General features: G+C 45.3%; 1 protein-coding gene across 1 annotated transcript in view; it reads left to right on the forward strand.

The window, feature by feature from the left end:
* LOC139654554 (membrane-associated guanylate kinase, WW and PDZ domain-containing protein 1-like) overlaps positions 1 to 17337 on the forward strand; it is an 86935-nt gene that overhangs the window by 63065 nt on the left and 6533 nt on the right. The window contains exons 13-19 of the mRNA XM_071531661.1: positions 5324 to 5355; positions 7862 to 8117; positions 10787 to 10878; positions 11917 to 12112; positions 12388 to 12690; positions 15369 to 15572; positions 17179 to 17269. Coding sequence (XP_071387762.1) covers positions 5324 to 5355; positions 7862 to 8117; positions 10787 to 10878; positions 11917 to 12112; positions 12388 to 12690; positions 15369 to 15572; positions 17179 to 17269 — 1174 coding nt within the window. The remainder of the gene's footprint in view (positions 1 to 5323; positions 5356 to 7861; positions 8118 to 10786; positions 10879 to 11916; positions 12113 to 12387; positions 12691 to 15368; positions 15573 to 17178; positions 17270 to 17337) is intronic.

A 17337-nucleotide genomic window follows, 5' to 3' on the forward strand; every position in this document is an offset into this window, starting at 1 on the left:
AGAGAGGCAAGCTGGTAGAAAAGACGCAGATGCAAAATAGGCAAGGAGCCTGGTTTTAAGGGGCTTGATAATGAGGGTTCGAGGGACAAAGACGTACGCCCGGCTCTCTGTCTGAGAATGATGCAGTGACCTTTCGAGCTTGCTGGCAGTAACGCGTAATCATTCACAAACAGCGATTATGGGAGCTAAGAGAGGAAAGGTAAGGAAGATAAGAGGAGAGAGTAGAGGAGGAGAAGCAGGAGGGCTTGGGATCAGGTATTGAGAAAGTGGAGGTGGAGGATTAGAGGAGAGCGTGAGATTTTGCAGAAAGGCACAGTAAGTTCAGCAAGGCGGGGGAAAGTGAGGGGGTTGGTTTAGAGAAGTATGGGCGGAGGAGAGGAGGAGGAACAAGGTGGACTTCAGCTAGAGGAGGAGAAGTCTTAATCTGTTCATCTGTGACTCATCAATCTGGGCTGTCTGACTCAGAGCCAGCAGAGTCCTTTTTTAAAGAGAGGACACAAAGCCCAAGGTCACACAAACATAACATCATGCCATGACAATGGATTCTCCAGGACAATTTGTATCTCTAGAAATGGCAATGCTTGTGAAAAGACTGCTAACATTCAAATTTTGTATCTGAATGTAAACTCTGTTCAAATCTGTCAGAAATATCAGTGTACTTTTTTTTTTTTTTTAATAGTTTGAGTTGTGACACACAGAAGTCAAGTTTGGATCTGGAATGCCAACACTTATGTAAAACATTCTGTGTTGAAATGAAAAATATTTCCTTATATCCTTTCCAAAATGTGAATTCCACTGTTAAAACTGGAGCTAACATACTGTAGCCCAACTGTTCTTTCCAAGATTCCTTTCCAAGATGAAGTTGTCAGATATATACAGGCATGCGCTAGGGGAAAAAACACCTTTTGTAATGATACAACACTTCACCAGTTTATCCTTATCGCCCCAGGAGGCAGGATCGCTCTGAATCGAACAATGTAAAAGTGGTTTGCTTGTGGCGAATTTAGACTCGCTGGCTTGGCAGTAAAAATTCAAATGAATGTATTTTGTCACACAGTATTTACGGAAGGCTGTAATGCATTTTGCCATTACCTCGATGCTCTGTGCGATGGCAGAACAATGTGTCTGAAATGAACAGAGCCACAGTTTGGCTTTTGGATTGCCCAACAAATGGTCGTTCCAATTTCAATACTGTGTTCACTGAATACTCAGAAGAGGGGAGAATGGCAACATATAATTTGTGCAATGTTAAATAGAGAAATAGAGAGGCTGTTGTGGTAATGGTGGAAGTAGTTGCTAAAGGATTTGGTGGTTTTCAATACAGACTTTATTGTCTACATCTAATAACATTACACAAATTCTGAAAGGTTTAAAAGTTGGAAATATACATTATTGCCATACGCTTTTTTCTATTCTCACTCTAACAAATGGTTTTATTTTCCATTTAAATGTTAAAATGTCTCTCTCAAGATAGCATCAAATGTTTTCACATACAGCCGGATCCTCCCCTCTAAAGGAGGCCAGCTATGACTCTCCTTCATCTTGCCTTCCCATCGTTGTTGCCATGACAATCCTGCACAGCACTTGTGTAGGGTCTGTCCCCAGAGAGACGGAGAGACAGAGGAGAGAAAATGAAAAAGAGAAAGAGAGAGGGAGGAAATAAAATGTAGGGTAAATGAAGACAGACGAATGAAACGTGAAGATAATAGCTGACAGAGAGAGAGAGAGAGAGAGACAATAAAATGTAGAGTGGATGAAGAAAGAGAGAAGAGCGGCAGATGTCAGGATATTCTCTGATGTGTACAGCGCCCCGAAGAATTGAAAAGAGCAAGGACAAACGTTTAAAAGTTTGGCCAAACAAAAGAGAACATTCTTTGTGCTGGATGTCCTCTAACAATGTGATGCATAGAAAAGCTGGAGGAAAGGCCATTCACTCGCCATGTGTGGGCACTGCACAGACCCACCAAGGCCGCTGCTTCAACAGCGTATTGAAACTCTAGGCCGCTCACCTCAGCGCAGATTAATTTTGAAAAGCTCAAGCTTATTCACTGCTCTTATTCTGAGATGAAAGAATGACCTGCCCCCACACACACTTGTACCCACACACCTGCGCACATCCACTCCCTCATTTTCTCACATTTTTATTCAACTAGTGCTGCTGCTGCTGCTGCTCGCCAGTGATAATTATCACAAGACACCAGTTTGCGATTCTGAAATGCTAAATTCTAAATTCCTGTATCTTTATTTTACTTGAGAGATGGGATTCAGAACACACACACACATATACACACACACACACACACAAAATTGTGATGTTTATGGGACAGATGGCAAGGACATCTTTTTCAAGGCCAAGTGCGATATAGGCCTGCCCCACCCCCTTATCACATGCGCACACATCAATTATGCAAACATATTAAACACAAACACTAATTGGCATATGTTTATATTGGCAATATGATAATACAGTATGAGCATGTTGTCTTACACAGAGGCTGCACATACATCCACATTCCCTCTCTTTAGTGCTGATCAATTATCTCCTCATTAATGGTCCATTTCTGAGTTAAAGAGGCCAAAGAGGAGGTCTCCTCTCCTCCACTGTGACGCTGAGAGCCAGTCTAGGTCACTGAACAACTTACGGCATTCTCTTTCACTTCCAATATGTTTACTTCCCTTCTCATTTGAATGATAATGGGCACAGTCTATTAGTCATTCTGCTGAGAAGGTCCACTCAGTATTCATAAAACTAGGCCTTTTAAGCCCATGTTGCATCCTTAGTGATCAATTCAGAGCCTTTTAAATGGAGCGACGGGGAAATGGATTAATTGTTCTGTTTCTGTATTGAGCAGAGCTTTGCTGTCATTCGGCAGCTTCGGCAGAGGAAAGAAATCAGGAGTGTGAACCTTATGCATAATTTAGATCCTGTGTGTGTATATATATGTGTGTGTGTATGTGTTCTCTGTGTCTGTGCATGAGGAAATGCTCACATTCTTGCAAATCTTGCCCGTGTTTGGAATCATGTATGTGCAGTATGCATGCATATATGGATGCATCCACAGAATTGCGTGTCTAAATGGTATAGTGTGTGTGCGCGGGAACATGTAATCCCCATCCTTCTCTCATTGTGCTTCAGTGGCCAGATTTGATCCTCTGTGGCTGTGTGTGTAGATCTGAATTAAATGTATATTGTATATCAACATCGCAGTGCCAGAGTTACATTAGTAGATTCAAACACTGTGCCATGCATGAAGATGCATTCACACTTCACAGCGTGTAAAAGCTAGATTAATGTAGTTTTTGGGTTTGTGGGGGTCAAATTGAATTTAAATCAAATTAAAATGTTTTAGCTACTTCAGTTCCTATTCAAGTCCTATTCTCCTTCTCTTCCATGCTACAGTTTATTCACCATATAGTCAATTTCCATTCGTACATGCCTGATGTAATTCATATTTGACCTCACCGCTGGTGTTAAAATCGGTCAGAGGTTGTTTCAAAGTGAAAGGTTTCTGTTGGTCTCCCACAGTGGTGTAATTTAGGGCTCCAGGGTCACATCACCTACTGTTGTAATGGGGAACACTATTATTGACATCTGACCTTCTGATGTGCGTCCTTCCTGGGTCAGACACACACACATACACACACACACACACACACAGGAACATTCATCAGCACGCCAGCAGCTGAGATGTTCCACTTACTTCAGTCAGAGGCAATCCCATGATCTAAGAGAGCGGGAGAGACAGAGGGAAAATAGGGAGGATAAATTATGAATCGTATAGAGAGAAGGGCTTTGCAGCAACAGAAAGTTTTAACATTTAATGATTTTTCGCCGATGCAGCAGGATGACTAAAGAAGGAGCCTAAGATGGATGCTCGCATGCCGTTGCATGTGTTAATGTTGCTGGAACATTCCATTAATATTAGGAGTAGGTTTTCCTTGTGCATGTTAGGCAGCAGCTGCAGTAGGGAAGAGTGGTTTTCTTGGTCTCATGTACAGCAGCGGTGAAGGAGAATGAGGCTCGAGCAGAAGATGAACCAAAGTGGAAGATTAGAAAAACTGTGCCATTAATGTAGATGTAGTATGCTGCTGCTTACTCCTCATTTTTAACAAGCTAGACTGCTGTCACCGTATGTAGAGTGACATGATTGCCTTGGCAACAGCAACTCTTGTCCCAGTACTACTTCATGTTATTTATGCATTCATTTCCTCTCAATATTTTGTACTGTAATAGCTGGCAGCTTCAAGTGAAGTGAAATGATGTCATTAGAAAACGGTGCACACTGCATTCTATGTGTAAAAAAATAAACAGGTGGAGTTTGCATGAAATTTTGAAAAGGTTGCTATTAATATGTTTGACAGAGACTTTGAGAGGAAACATGAAGGAATTGTGATGGGTGTGAAATAAAGCTGTTAACTGGGAATGTAGATTATTCCATACCTGATACGCTTTCAATCCTCTCCTCTGACAATTAACTCGTAGTGTTAATATTTCATTAGCAGGTGTGAGATTGATCTTCTTGGTGACTCTGTGTGTTAACTGGTGTATGAGAGAGAGAGAGAGAGAGACAGAGAGAGAGACAGAGAGAGAGAGAGAGAGAGAGAGATAGAAGGGGGTGGGTGCCAGTGAGCAAGTCATGGTGCACGCAGGAGGAAGAGGGGGAGGGCACAGGGAAAAAAGGAGAGAGAGAAGATCAGCTTCTCAGTGTATAAGCCTTGAGCAAAGCAGAGGAGTGGAGAGGAGAGGAAACAGTACTGTAGTCATTCAGCCACTCAGAAGATGTGCATAGTAAGGGAGAAGCTCAGGCTTGCCTTTGATATAATGCTCAAACTGCTGAGCTCCTTCTCTATGGGTAATAGTTGAGATTCTGCTTGAGTGCTCACTACTGTGGCGGCCGTGGAGAAGGCAGCTGGCAAGCGGATTGGGGGATCTGTATCTGGCTGCAGGGACCTGTGGCTGGGACCAGCCCTCCAGGGCTGCTGCAGCATCAGCATCAGTCTGCCTGTCTAATGCAGATAGATCAGTAGCTCCTCTCCTAATAACAGAGCGGCACGGGTGAGAGCACTGAGCGGAGCGGGGCACGGCGCAGGGGGAGGAGATCACTTAGGCTAGCGAGCAGCCTAGCGCAGTGTTGCTCAGAGAGAGAGAAAGAGCAAAAAGGGAAGAAGAGGAGAGAGAGCGGGGCCAGCTGCGCTCAGCTCTGCAGCAGGAACCGGGGTCCATCCGTTCGTCTTGGGGAGTCGTTGATTTTGCTCAGTGGGGACGAGGGAAGAGCACGCCGGTCATTAATGCTCTCTCTGTCTCTCTGCCGCTGCTTTGCAGGAGTGGTGCCAGCCAAGAGGAGTCCAAAGCTGGTGGTGAGTACCAGACTGACAGTCTCCAACTCTTTCTTGTGTGTGTGGGTGTGTGTGTGTGTGTGTGTGTGTTAACGTTTGACTGAGTGAAAGGAGGGCTATTTAAAGAACAAAAGACTTGAGGATATGATATTCAAATTTTGCTCTTCTGCTCTGTATTCAGAGCTCCATAAATCTTCCTAGCTCCCTTTCTGTCCTTTATCCTGTTACTACCATCCCTCTTTACTCCCCTCTCATTCTCTGCCACTTTGCCTCTTGCTACTTCTGCCTCTCTCCTTTCTTGTTTTTCTCCCCTTTCTATTGTTGCCTCTGCGTTTTTTGTTTCTTCTTCTTTTATATCCCTCCGTTTCCCCCTGTCCTTCTCTTCATCCCTCCGTTTCTCCCATGCTGCCTTCCTGTGACTGATTAAGCGTAGCCTGGGCTTAACAGTGTAACAGTGACCAGCTGTTGGGGAGGGCAGACGGCCACAGCTGAGGGAAGATGGGAGAGAGGTATGAGGCAAAGACAGGAGAAAGGGATGAGGAGAAAGAGGAGAAGGGAGGGAGGGGAAGACCAGCATGGAGAAGGTCTGTCCTACAGCAGTGAATCATAGTGATGGCCCACAGCTAGAGAGGAGACACTGAGGCTAACAGACTGGGAGAAGAGGGCAATGACGATGGAGTGAGGTGGAAGCGGAGGAGAGGGAGTTTGGGGAAGCTAGAGGAGAGATCGCAACAGTTCCCCAATGTGACTTAGAGTTACAGTAGATAAAACAAGTGACGGATGAGAGAGGAAGGGTAAAAAGGGGACAGGCAAAAACGGAGCAGTGTGAGGTTTTCTCAAGGGACAGTGCAATTATACAGCAGTTTAAAGAGCAAACGCCCCCTCATTTTTACGACTCATCTCGACCTGATAAAAAATCAATACAGACTCAGAAGAGATGCCAGTGCAGCTTTAAATTACAGTCACCCCAATTCACCCCAGGACAGAACACAGAGTTAGAGCAGCAGGACATTTCCTCCAGACAGGCTCGCCCAAGGTCAGCGGCGGGTTCAATTCCCACCACTTGAGTGGAACGAAACCTGATCGCAGGTCTCTCGATCAGAGCGAGGATCGACATTAAAAACCCTCCCCTCAGCAGGCAGGATATTAGGATTAGGATTAGTTTGAAATGGCATCAGTCAAAGCTGTGGGTGTCACCTATTGAGGTCACATGGCACGGCGGATGGAGGGGGAGGGGCGGGCGCTACAAGGGGGTCGAGCGGGACCAATAGTGGCCCTGCCTGGCTGTCACTGTCGATTAGTTTTTCTCCGAGGAAAAGCCGGTTTTCCCCCCTCTGCGTTATGTCAGTGAAATGTCACGCTGCATGCAACTCCGTGTCAGCCTCCAAGAACCATCTTGCCTCCAGTTCAGACTCTAAATAGATGCTCACAGTAAACTCCCATATGCAGAAGAGACCGCTCTGTCTCAACTCGTTATGCAAGTCTCTAGTGATCAAATGAGAAGTCAGCTTTGCATGGCTGTTTTCCTCATTAAGAAGCATTACTGGAATATTTGACCTTTCAACTCACAGAATGTGATGAGTGAGAGACTGGAAGACCGTGCCAGGACTTCTCTACCATTACATGTATAGGTTTATTATTCATATCAAATAAAATATGATTCCATATATGGATCCTGTACATCTTGTCTCAGTTTTCAAATGTGTGCTAAGAAGCTTTTTCATCAGTAATGGCATTCTCTCAAATATAGGCTAATTTTTAACAAAGTCTTTGTAAGCATTAATCACACACTGTGTATCAATGATAATATCAGTATGTGCAAATAAGTACATTTTGTGGTTTTGGAATCAGAATACAAAAAAAAATGTTTTTACTCAGATGACAGAAAATCACAAGGGGCCTAGCAGCATTACAATAGCAGACACAGAATGGAGTCTGGAGAGTCATGCGACTGAAATGTAGAGTTTAACATTTAATCAGCAGTCAAGGCTGTAGATGTTTTTGAGAAACTTCAATTAACTGAATAGAAAGGAAATAGTCACACTACTTGTCACCAAGCTAGCAAGATTCTTCACTGACGTTTTTATGTCACATTTTCCACAGTCCAGATTTCCAATGACTCCCATTCATTCCAACCTTGATTCTGGACCTTTTCACGTGAAACAAAGACTCGTGGGATGCATAGAAACCTTGGGCAATATCTTCTTTCATTAAATTCCCTCACCTTTTGAATTGTCTTTATCTGGCAGCCATAGAAACCAAGTCATTTTTCCTCGCGCTCCAGCAGGCGTTTTTAGTGAGAGATGTTCTAGTGCAATGTCTAAAAAAGATGACCTTGGATGTTTTTTTCTTCCTCTTTGTCCTCCATCACCGCTTTTCTCACTCATCTTTTTCCCCTCTATCCTACCCTTATCACCGACTCACTTATCACTCTCACTTTTTTTCTCCTCTCTCTGTCCTCTACCTCCTTCCTCTACTTCCATCTATTAACCCCCCCCCCCCCTCTCCCTCTATGTCCACCCAGCAGCAGTTGGAGAGGAAAGACAGCCAGAGCAGCTCCCAGCACAGTGTGTGCAGCCATCGCAGCACCCACACCGACTCTCCCAGCCACCCGCCCTCCGCCATGCCCAGCGAGGCTGTGGCCCCCACTCCTGCTGCCCCCACCCAGCCTCTGCCAGGCCTGCCACCCCAGGACCCTGCAGATGGCACCCTCACCCTGCAGAAGAAGCCAGACCCCTTTAAGATCTGGGCTCAATCCAGGAGCATGTACGAGAGCCGGCGTGAGTAGAATCCAAGTTTCTTATTTTTAGAATTTAGTTTACGATTTAACTGATTACGTTTAAATCTCAAAAATGGTTCTTCTCTGGCTCTTCTGAGAGTTCCTCGGTCTAGACTCAAGATTAAATATGACCAGCGTTTGCCATTAGGGCACCTAGATTGTGGAATGACCTGCCCAAGGATTTGAGGACCTTATTTTATTCCATTCATTCTGCTATTTCCTTTTTTTATGTGAAGCACTTTGTTTTAGATAAGTGCTACATACATAAAGTTTATTGTGTGAGTTTGGCAGCGGACATATGGAGAGTAGGCAAAATGTGATGTGACAGATAACTTTAAAAGTTTTTTCTTTACTATAATACCCACTGATTGGATGATCAGGCCTTTTTTTATATGAAAGATGTGAGATGTGAAAGAGGCTCTGGAATTATCTCTGATGATTTTGCACAGAGTACATGGCAAATTAATTTCTTTAATTGTGGAGATGTTACATTGAGTGCAAGAATCACAGCTGTGGGAGCAGCATAGAGCACATCTGTGTGTGTGTGTGTGTGTGTGTGTGCGCACGTGTGTGTGTTGATACTGTTTCAGTGTGTGCTAAAGAAGTGTGAGTCACAACCCTGTGACCCTGTGACAAAAGGTGCCTCCAAGAGTGAAGTCTCCTTGAAACACACAAGTGCTTGCTGATGAGTGGTATTGTGGTGTGTGTGTGTATGTGTGTGTGTGTGAGAAGCACGCTTAAAAACACTCAAGCACAAAAAACAAAGTTGCATGTATACTCTGCTGCACCTCAACCACTGGAGGGACAAGGGATCATGTTCCCTTTAAACTGCTTTGCTTGAAGTTAAAAAATTGGCTACATTTATCACTGACCAAACAGCCGGTGTCACAAGCTATTTAATTATTGGCTACAGCTTATCCAAAATTGGTACACAGGAAAGTAGGTAGCGTCCCTGTAAGGATCCTCAATATAATTTGCAATCACGGCCCATTCTTACATTATTCATGGAAGAAACATTGTGAGGGCACCATCCCACTTATTTTCTGTTCTTAATGGAGGAGACTCTTGAGAGAGAGGATCACACGCCTGTTCTGGCTGAATTAGAGCTATCAGACCTCCAGCAGTGGTAACGGTGATGATATGTAAAAGGGGAATATGTCTTTGTATAGGATGGAATACATGTCCGTGTTGTAGCATTATATTGTGTTGTAATCGTAGAGGGGTGATGTCGGTGGCGGGCCGAACTTCAGTGTGTTTTACTCGTCACATACTTGTGATTGTTGCCAGCCAGCCGTGCAGCCAGGCGCAGGCTGTGTATTGCGGTGCTGGTTAATCACAGTGGCTGCCTGTAGAATCTAGGGCTGCTGCTGATTAAATATTAACTGGGCCCGGTGAGGGCTGCTTTAAGCTCCGGCTGATTGGTATATCTGTTTGATAACCCCTGAAGGAGCTGCAGCCCCTTTTTGAGTTGGCTGGATTATGAGAGCGGGGAGGAGGGGAGAGGCGATGAAAGAGAGAGAGAGAGAGAGAAAGCACGAAAGAGAAAGAGAGCGAGGACGACAAAGAGGCTCTGCTTCTGTGCATGTGTGCGTATGTTTCCTGCGTGTATTTTTGTGTGTGCATGTTACACACAAGTGCTCATTCTTGAATATGTGAGCGGGTGCATCCAGGCATCCATAAGGCAGTTGAGTGCACCAGAATAGCAGCATTTCAGTGTCTCTGAGTGCTGATGTTAGTGCCGGGACAGGGCCAGAAATAGACTGAGAGGTGAGCCATACTCTGAGCCTCCTGTTGTGGCCGTTTGGTTTTCCTCCAAGAGGCGGCCCGCCACTCAATTCTCTATGTCACCTGTATGGCTGGATGTGCTGAGAGTCCATGGTGTGCACTTCTTACTGTTAGTTTAAGTTGAGCTTTGATCACTGCTCTATAGAGACGGGTCAGCGGAGGGTTAATTACCAGTCCAACAGCAGCAGTCTAATTCACACTGAGACGGTTAGGGAGAGATAGAGCGCTGAGGCTAATGGGTTCGCTACTGGCCCTGTGTGGCAGCCATGTAGACAGCAGGCAGCGCAGAAGAAATGGCCCATGCCTCCTGCGCAGACTGGCCCTGTGGGTGAACAGACTGACACCAAATTGCCTGTGTCCTCCCACAGTCTGCTCCAGCAATGCAAATATGTGGGGGTTTACGTGTGAGAGGAAGGGAGACGAGAGAGAGAGAGAGAGGGAGGATAGATATGCATGTGCGAGAGAAGGTTTCAGTTAGGGGGAAGCAGATAGCGATCGTGATTGATTAACTTTTTTGGATTGCAGGTCTGAGAGTATGGAGGAGTCACTTTGCGGCCTCGTGTGCGGTCCGCATCCGAGAACAAACAGCCAATCTGTCCAGTGAAGCTGAGGGGGAGGAAGGAGCAGGTGTTGATGCTGCAAATTGTCTGCTCTCATTCTGATGCTAATGGCCAGAACAAACACCTTATTGATCAGTGATTACACAATTGCAAGTGGAGTTGTGATAATTACATAAACGGGAGACATTACTTGTTGATTAGTGCAACAAGCATTCAGTGATGAGCCTACATAGATGTAGATCAGTCAAAGCGAGCGGAGCCTGCGGGTCTTTTGGCGCAGCCTGTGGTTCACCTGCCTTCTCACCCCTCCTCTTGTGCATTGCAGTGCCAGATTGCCAGGAGCAGGACATCTTCCTGTGGCGGAAGGATACGGGCTTTGGCTTCCGCATCCTGGGAGGAAATGAGCCTGGGGAGCCAGTAAGTATCCCTCCACCTTTGTCTCACTGTTAATTTTGTCCAGTTTACATCACATGCAGTTTAGCCTGGTTCAAGTTGGAGAAAAGCAGGGCGTGGAGAACTGAGTTTCATCTAATTCATTTTTAGTCCTTGAATCTCATCAGTGGCATGTCATAAGAAAAATCACAGTTGATGAAGAAAACCGTGCAGTGTAAACAGACACATACCATGCATGCTATTGTTGATAGCTCTGACTCTGAATGCTCTGTCCTGATGCTAGGTAGATTTCTCAGTTCTGTGAGAGGTTCTTCTTCCGTTTTATTTGCATCACTTTTTTCTTCCATCCTTCTTTCCATCTGCTTTTCTATTTGGTCTGCCTTCAAACTATAGAGCAGTGGAAGGTAGCAACACTGCAATCTCTCTCTAACTGTAGCTGTTGCTCCCCGGAGGTTCATATAGACAGCTTGTTAAGGGAAGCAAAGGCCTTACCCACAATCCTTTTGGTTGTGCGCCATATATTTGTTTGAAAAGGAAGAAGGGAGAGTGAGAGCGAAAGGCAGATATTGAGAAATAGAGGGAATTAAAACGGCAGCAGGCTGCAGGTCTACCCCAGAGGAGTTAGTAGTTGTTGTTTGTGCCAAGGATGCTGCATGGTAGTTGCGCACTTGTTTCCATCAGAGCGCGGTAACCTCCCACACAATGCCAAAAGCACACAGCTTCTCCACGGCCCCAGTAGGCTGCAGCTGCCTTCTTGGTTTCTCCTAACAGCCGCCACAAATAAGTTAAAGTAATACACCATTAGCTTCTTAAACTCTGCTCTGTTAACTAGATTAATTCAAAATCAAGAAGGAGATAAGTCACACCAAATCATTTTACTGTAGGTCCCCTTGGGTGCTGTTTTTATTTACTGCAGTTTTATGAATCTTAATAAGCCGTAATATCCTATTGTATTCATGTCACTCTGTTTATTGACGACACAATTAATTACAGCGCAAATGTCATTTAACAAAAATCTATAGTCAATTACAATATGCATTGTGTATGCGTGCCTTGTTTCAGATCTATATAGGGCATATAGTGAAGTACGGGGCTGCGGATGAGGATGGGCGCCTGCGGTCGGGTGATGAGCTCATCTGTGTGGACGGCACGGCGGTGGTGGGCAAGTCTCACCAGCTGGTGGTGCAGCTGATGCAGCAGGCCGCCAAGCAGGGCCACGTGAACCTCACTGTCAGACGCAAGACCTCCGGATATGGAGGTGACGAGGGTTTAACATGTAACCCGTGCATACATATGCATGCACACACCCCGGCACAAGCAAAATGTATGCACTGTCACAGGCATGTCATGCAAACATAATGTTCTCTGTCTCACTTGCCCTTCTGTGCACATAACCTACACTCACACACATATACTGTCATAGTCACCAAAAAGCTATTGGCCTGAACAACAGAGACCCAAAAGGTAGAGAAATGCAAGTGTGTTGCTGTAATATTTGTCTTATCTGTCTTTTTTTTTCTTCCCCATCCCCAGTGTCAAAAGGGGAGGGTGACGTTCCCCCGTCTCCAGCCTCTTCTCACCACAGCAGCACCCAGGCACCCAGCCTGACGGAGGGGAAGCGGACGCCCCAGGGCAGCCAGAACTCTCTCAACACGGTTAGCTCCGGCAGCGGATCTACCAGCGGCATAGGCAGCGGCGGTGGAGGTGGCAGCGGGAGTGCAGTGGTGCCTGCCAGCCTGCAGCCATACGACGTGGAGATCCAACGTGGGGAGAACGAGGGCTTCGGATTCGTCATTGTGTCCTCTGTTTCCAGGCCTGATGCCGGCACCACCTTCGGTAAGTGGGGCAGATTGAGCTAAAGCTAGTGCCGGATTGACTAGGATTTCTATTCAGTCTGACATTTATTTGACCAGGCTGGTCAGGTGAAAATGATTTATTTTGTTTACTATTGGCTGACTCTGTTTTACTTGAAAGGATAATGTGGTTCGATTTAGACTTTAATCTGACTCGACTGTTTGATTGGGCCTTGGTAATCTATTTTGGTGCATGTTATTTGAAAAGAGCTTTTGTGAAGATTGTTATTTTTCTCTGTGGTTAATTTATTCTCCAATTGTGAGCAGCATGCACAAATAGCTGCAAAACAGGGCTGTATTTTGGGCTCATTTGGACTCATTTGGCCATATGCTTCTAAGTTAATAAACGGGCACTAACAATAATGCTTTGTTTTTAAAGTTTATAAACTATTTGAAGAAGATAGTTCATACTTGGTGCATGAAAGAGACCTACACTGCTATGCAAACAAACACATCCTCAGAGAGTGTAAATGCACCACTCAATGACATGATTGATGCCATCTCCTGCCATCTCCTTTACAGTCTCTCCTCACTGAGTTTCCTCCACTTTATGAATAGCAGGGGAGTGGCTTTTGACAGGAGTGCACTTAATGCCACAGACTGAGGTCACAAACCCACTATCATGAGCTTAGGGAAAAAGAAATCTCTTTATGTGCAGAGCGCATTCGCTCAGGATCAGGCCGGCTGCAGCTTTATCAAAAACACCATCATCACAGATTCAGGCCTCACAGCTGCCCTCACCAATTCACTCAGCATGTAATTGAAGTCTACTCAGCACAATCCATAGCTGTCCATACTCCATACCATTTATGTACGAAGGCAAAAAAGCAGAATTGCATCTATTAAAGTTGCTCAGCCATTGATGAGGGATTGTAGATGTCCTCTTCTAAACAAATTTGGTACCATAGTCACTGTGATGAATTTGCAACACCAATGTCATGCCAAGGTCCCTTGTATAGTTAACCATCATGATGATGTACTACGGCGTGTCACATGCGACACATAAGAATGGATGAGATGTTCGCCACACTGGCTGCTCAGGGAAAAAAATCATTGATCCCATGGGTTAATGGTGTTGCTCTGCAAAATGGAATGCAAGTTTTAATATATTATTTATAGTGACACCAGAGACGCTGCTAGTCAACAACCTATTCTTGAATGTCTCCAGGTCTTTTGAGGTTTACTTTCTCATTCCGCTGTTTTTGCTGCTGCCTTACCCTGCTCCTCTGCTCTGCTCCGTCACTATTCCTCTTGGGAGGATGAGATGAGTGGATGTGTATATGTGCTGATCTGGGATCGGGCTGTAGCATGCTGCGCTCGCTCCTCTAATGGAATCCAATCACGTGGGACAGGAGCTGGAATACTGAATGAGGAGCATGTGTTGCTAAAAGATAGACAAGGCTCTGACTGAGGACTCTTCCACCTAGGAGGGCTAGATGTTTGTCAGTCCTGGGATGAACAAGGACCTTTCAGCTGTATCAACCTCCCATACATCACGGACGCGTAAACCATTTCGCTCCAGTCCAACAAGCCCCATCCCCCTCTCATCCCCTCCTCCTCTGACCTGGGTTGGTGTTGTGCTCAGCAGATTGGGTATTAAATCCTGGGTATTTGTCACACCCGGTAATGCCCCATATCTCATTATTTGGATAGAGTGGCAGGAGACAAGTGCATTTTTTAATCAAGACAGAGGGAGAGGAGCTGGGAGGAAAGGTGATGTAATAAATATGGATGCTGCAAGAAAGACAGGATGGAAGGGAGAGTGCAGAGAGGGAGGAGCGGAGATAAAGGGAATGAGATGGAGGGAGGGGGAGGAGAGACGGAGATCCCTCGTGTCTGAGAGCTGCTCTGTAAACAAGATGTGCAGTATTGAACGCTGTCACTCAGGTGTAGTTTGTATTTCCTGCATTGCTTGCATTGTCCAAATGACTTTTCCCTTGCTAGGATTATCATCATAGCCTTTGGTATAGGTTGCAATGTGTCACTACTTCTGTCACTAGGAGTCCTTGAGATTCCTCTCCAGGAATCCTTATCATTTTCTGAGCCGTTCAAGGGCCCACAGCTCAATTAATCTACCTGAACATCTTAACACAACGCAGCAGCAGAGATTGTGTCCTCATTGATCGCTGGCAGGGAGGGGTGAGGGGGGGGGGGAGTCGTAATGCTGTGACTTGTGTATTGATAGCCTGTCAAGCGCTAGCCACCAAGGGCTCTGACCAGTGGCATATGATTCACACTCCATCGATTAACGCATCAGGGTGGGGGCACGGAGCAGAAGACGGGTCCTGCATTTTCCCACCCTGCCCATAAATTCTGTATTGACGTTATAGTGTTCTCCCCTCCTCCAATAGGGATGTAGTATTTTGCATGCAGACTGTTTGTGTCCCTGGGATGTGCAGGCTGCTTATTGGTTCTCTGTGGGTGAATGGGCTATGGTGGTTTGGATGATTAACCCTTCTCCTTTTTCTCTCTCTTCTCCCTTTTTTCTTGTCTTGTCTTTTCCTTTTTTCTTCTCCTAAAATATACAAACAATCCAATATAACCACTCAACACAATCAAAAAAATCAAATCATTGTATTAATCAAATTAATCACCACACAATGTATTTCTCACCCACGCAATAAACTCTCAAACATACAAACATGCATGTTAACACAAAAGCTGGAAATGCTTGTGTGGCCATGCCCCACAAAATAGGACGCATCATCGAGGGGAGCCCAGCAGATCGCTGTGGGAAGCTGAAGGTCGGGGACAGAATATTGGCTGTGAATGGCTGCTCTATCACCAACAAGTCACACTCGGACATCGTCAACCTGATCAAGGAAGCTGGGAATACCGTCTCACTCAGGATCATCCCGGGTGATGGTAAGGCTTTTGGCTTTCAGCTTCTCATGGCTGTTTTATAATGCAGCAGGATGTGACTTATTCATGGATCTGGTGGGAAGGAAAGGGCATTGCTGCTCTCCACTGGCAAGAGCACTTTTCATCAACCTGGATAGAGATCTAGGAGGGTATGCACCCTGGTATCTCACTGTGAGAGAGTGACTCATTGAGTAGGAGTAAGGTGAAGCTGCCCCCAGAAACGATTCTAGCACTTTGCATTCTTCTCTCTCTCTCTCTCTGTGTGTGTGTGTGTGTGTGTGTGTGTGTGTGTGTGTGTGTGTGTGTGCGTGTGCATGCGTGAGAGGAGAGAGAGATAGGGAGAGGTCAGATGAGCTTGTTTTGTTCAATGATATCTGATAGTATAATGAGTTTTGTTTATTGTCTTTGCAGGCTAGTCTTGCCTTGCAATTATTTGTCAGTTTGAAAGGATTAAAAAACATCGCTCACATCTAATCAGTGTGTCCTGTCGGTGTTAATCCCTTCAGCCTGGCCTGGAAAAGGAAATGGAACTGCATAATATCACAGCACAAGCTATTTACTACTTGAAGCTCCACATTTTGCAATAGGCCAGTGTTGTGTCAAGTCCCATGACAAGGATGTGGATTCTGTAACTGCTTGTCATTGGTTGAGTTCAGCTTCTCGTCAACCAATGAAAACACTGAGCAAACTAAGCTCTAACAAAGACAGAAAATGAAGGTTAATTAAGATAGGGATGAGAGAGGTAGGAACAATCCACAATCCACCCACATGCTCACACACATGCATGCTGACTCCCTCACAGGCTTGTGGATGCAAATGCATACATGTGTACACACACACACACACACACACACACACACACACACACACACACACACACACACACACACACACACACACTACACAAAAAGCTTAATGCAAGGTTGCCTACCAGAAAGCCTGGCACTTAATAATATAGGACCGATGGCATTCTAATGTGGGTGCAGCATAGCTGCTTAGCAAGTTGTTTACCCCAGAGAGACAGAGAGGTGGCCATGAGGAAGTCATGTAATGAGGGGAGAGTGAGCAAGGAGCCTGAGATGAATGAGTCAGGCTCATGTTCTCGCTAAATTCAGGCAGAGCTATATTCATGCTATAAGCAACCAATGTCAGTGGTGACTAATGTGTGCTGCTGTGCTCTTGCTAGTGGAGGAAGTAACCCTGGAGTTACATTTGAAAGGCAAGAAAAGACAATTGTCCTTTTTTGTTTTTTTCTTGTCATCTTTTCCGCCTGGAATAGCAGATGAAACGGAATGATGCAAGTCAAGAGGTTTTTTTTTACTGCTGTTTTTCTTGCGTGCATCATGGCCAGTGTTGCCCATGAACAAATGGCAAATGACAACATCACAGGCAGTTAGCATCAGGTTGAATGGAGTAGCCTTTAGGCAGTTCAAGAGGTCCTGGACATAAAATTTGGTTTTCTCCACACTGTCTTTTGAAAATACAGTTGTAGGCTAATGCATATAATAAAAGCAGCCAGTTGATTTAATGTTTTTTTGTTCGCCTTCTTATCACAGCCTGTTCACCAAGGTCTTGACCCCTACCCATAATCCCCTGTGTTTCTCTCCAGAGTCCTCCAATGCTTCTCTGCTGACCAATGCTGAGAAGATAGCGACCATCACCACCACACACACACCTCAGCAGACTGCTACAGAGTCCCGGTGGGTGATGCTGCCTCTGTCTTATGAATATACACAAATGCTTCTTTCCTACAATATACTCTGAACTT

The sequence above is a fragment of the Centroberyx affinis genome, unplaced genomic scaffold (assembly GCF_046629955.1).
Source record: "Centroberyx affinis isolate AG114_WGS23_722 - 3 ecotype Tasmania unplaced genomic scaffold, CSIRO-AGI_Caff_v1 ptg002107l_1, whole genome shotgun sequence".
NCBI classification, from domain to species: domain Eukaryota; kingdom Metazoa; phylum Chordata; class Actinopteri; order Beryciformes; family Berycidae; genus Centroberyx; species Centroberyx affinis.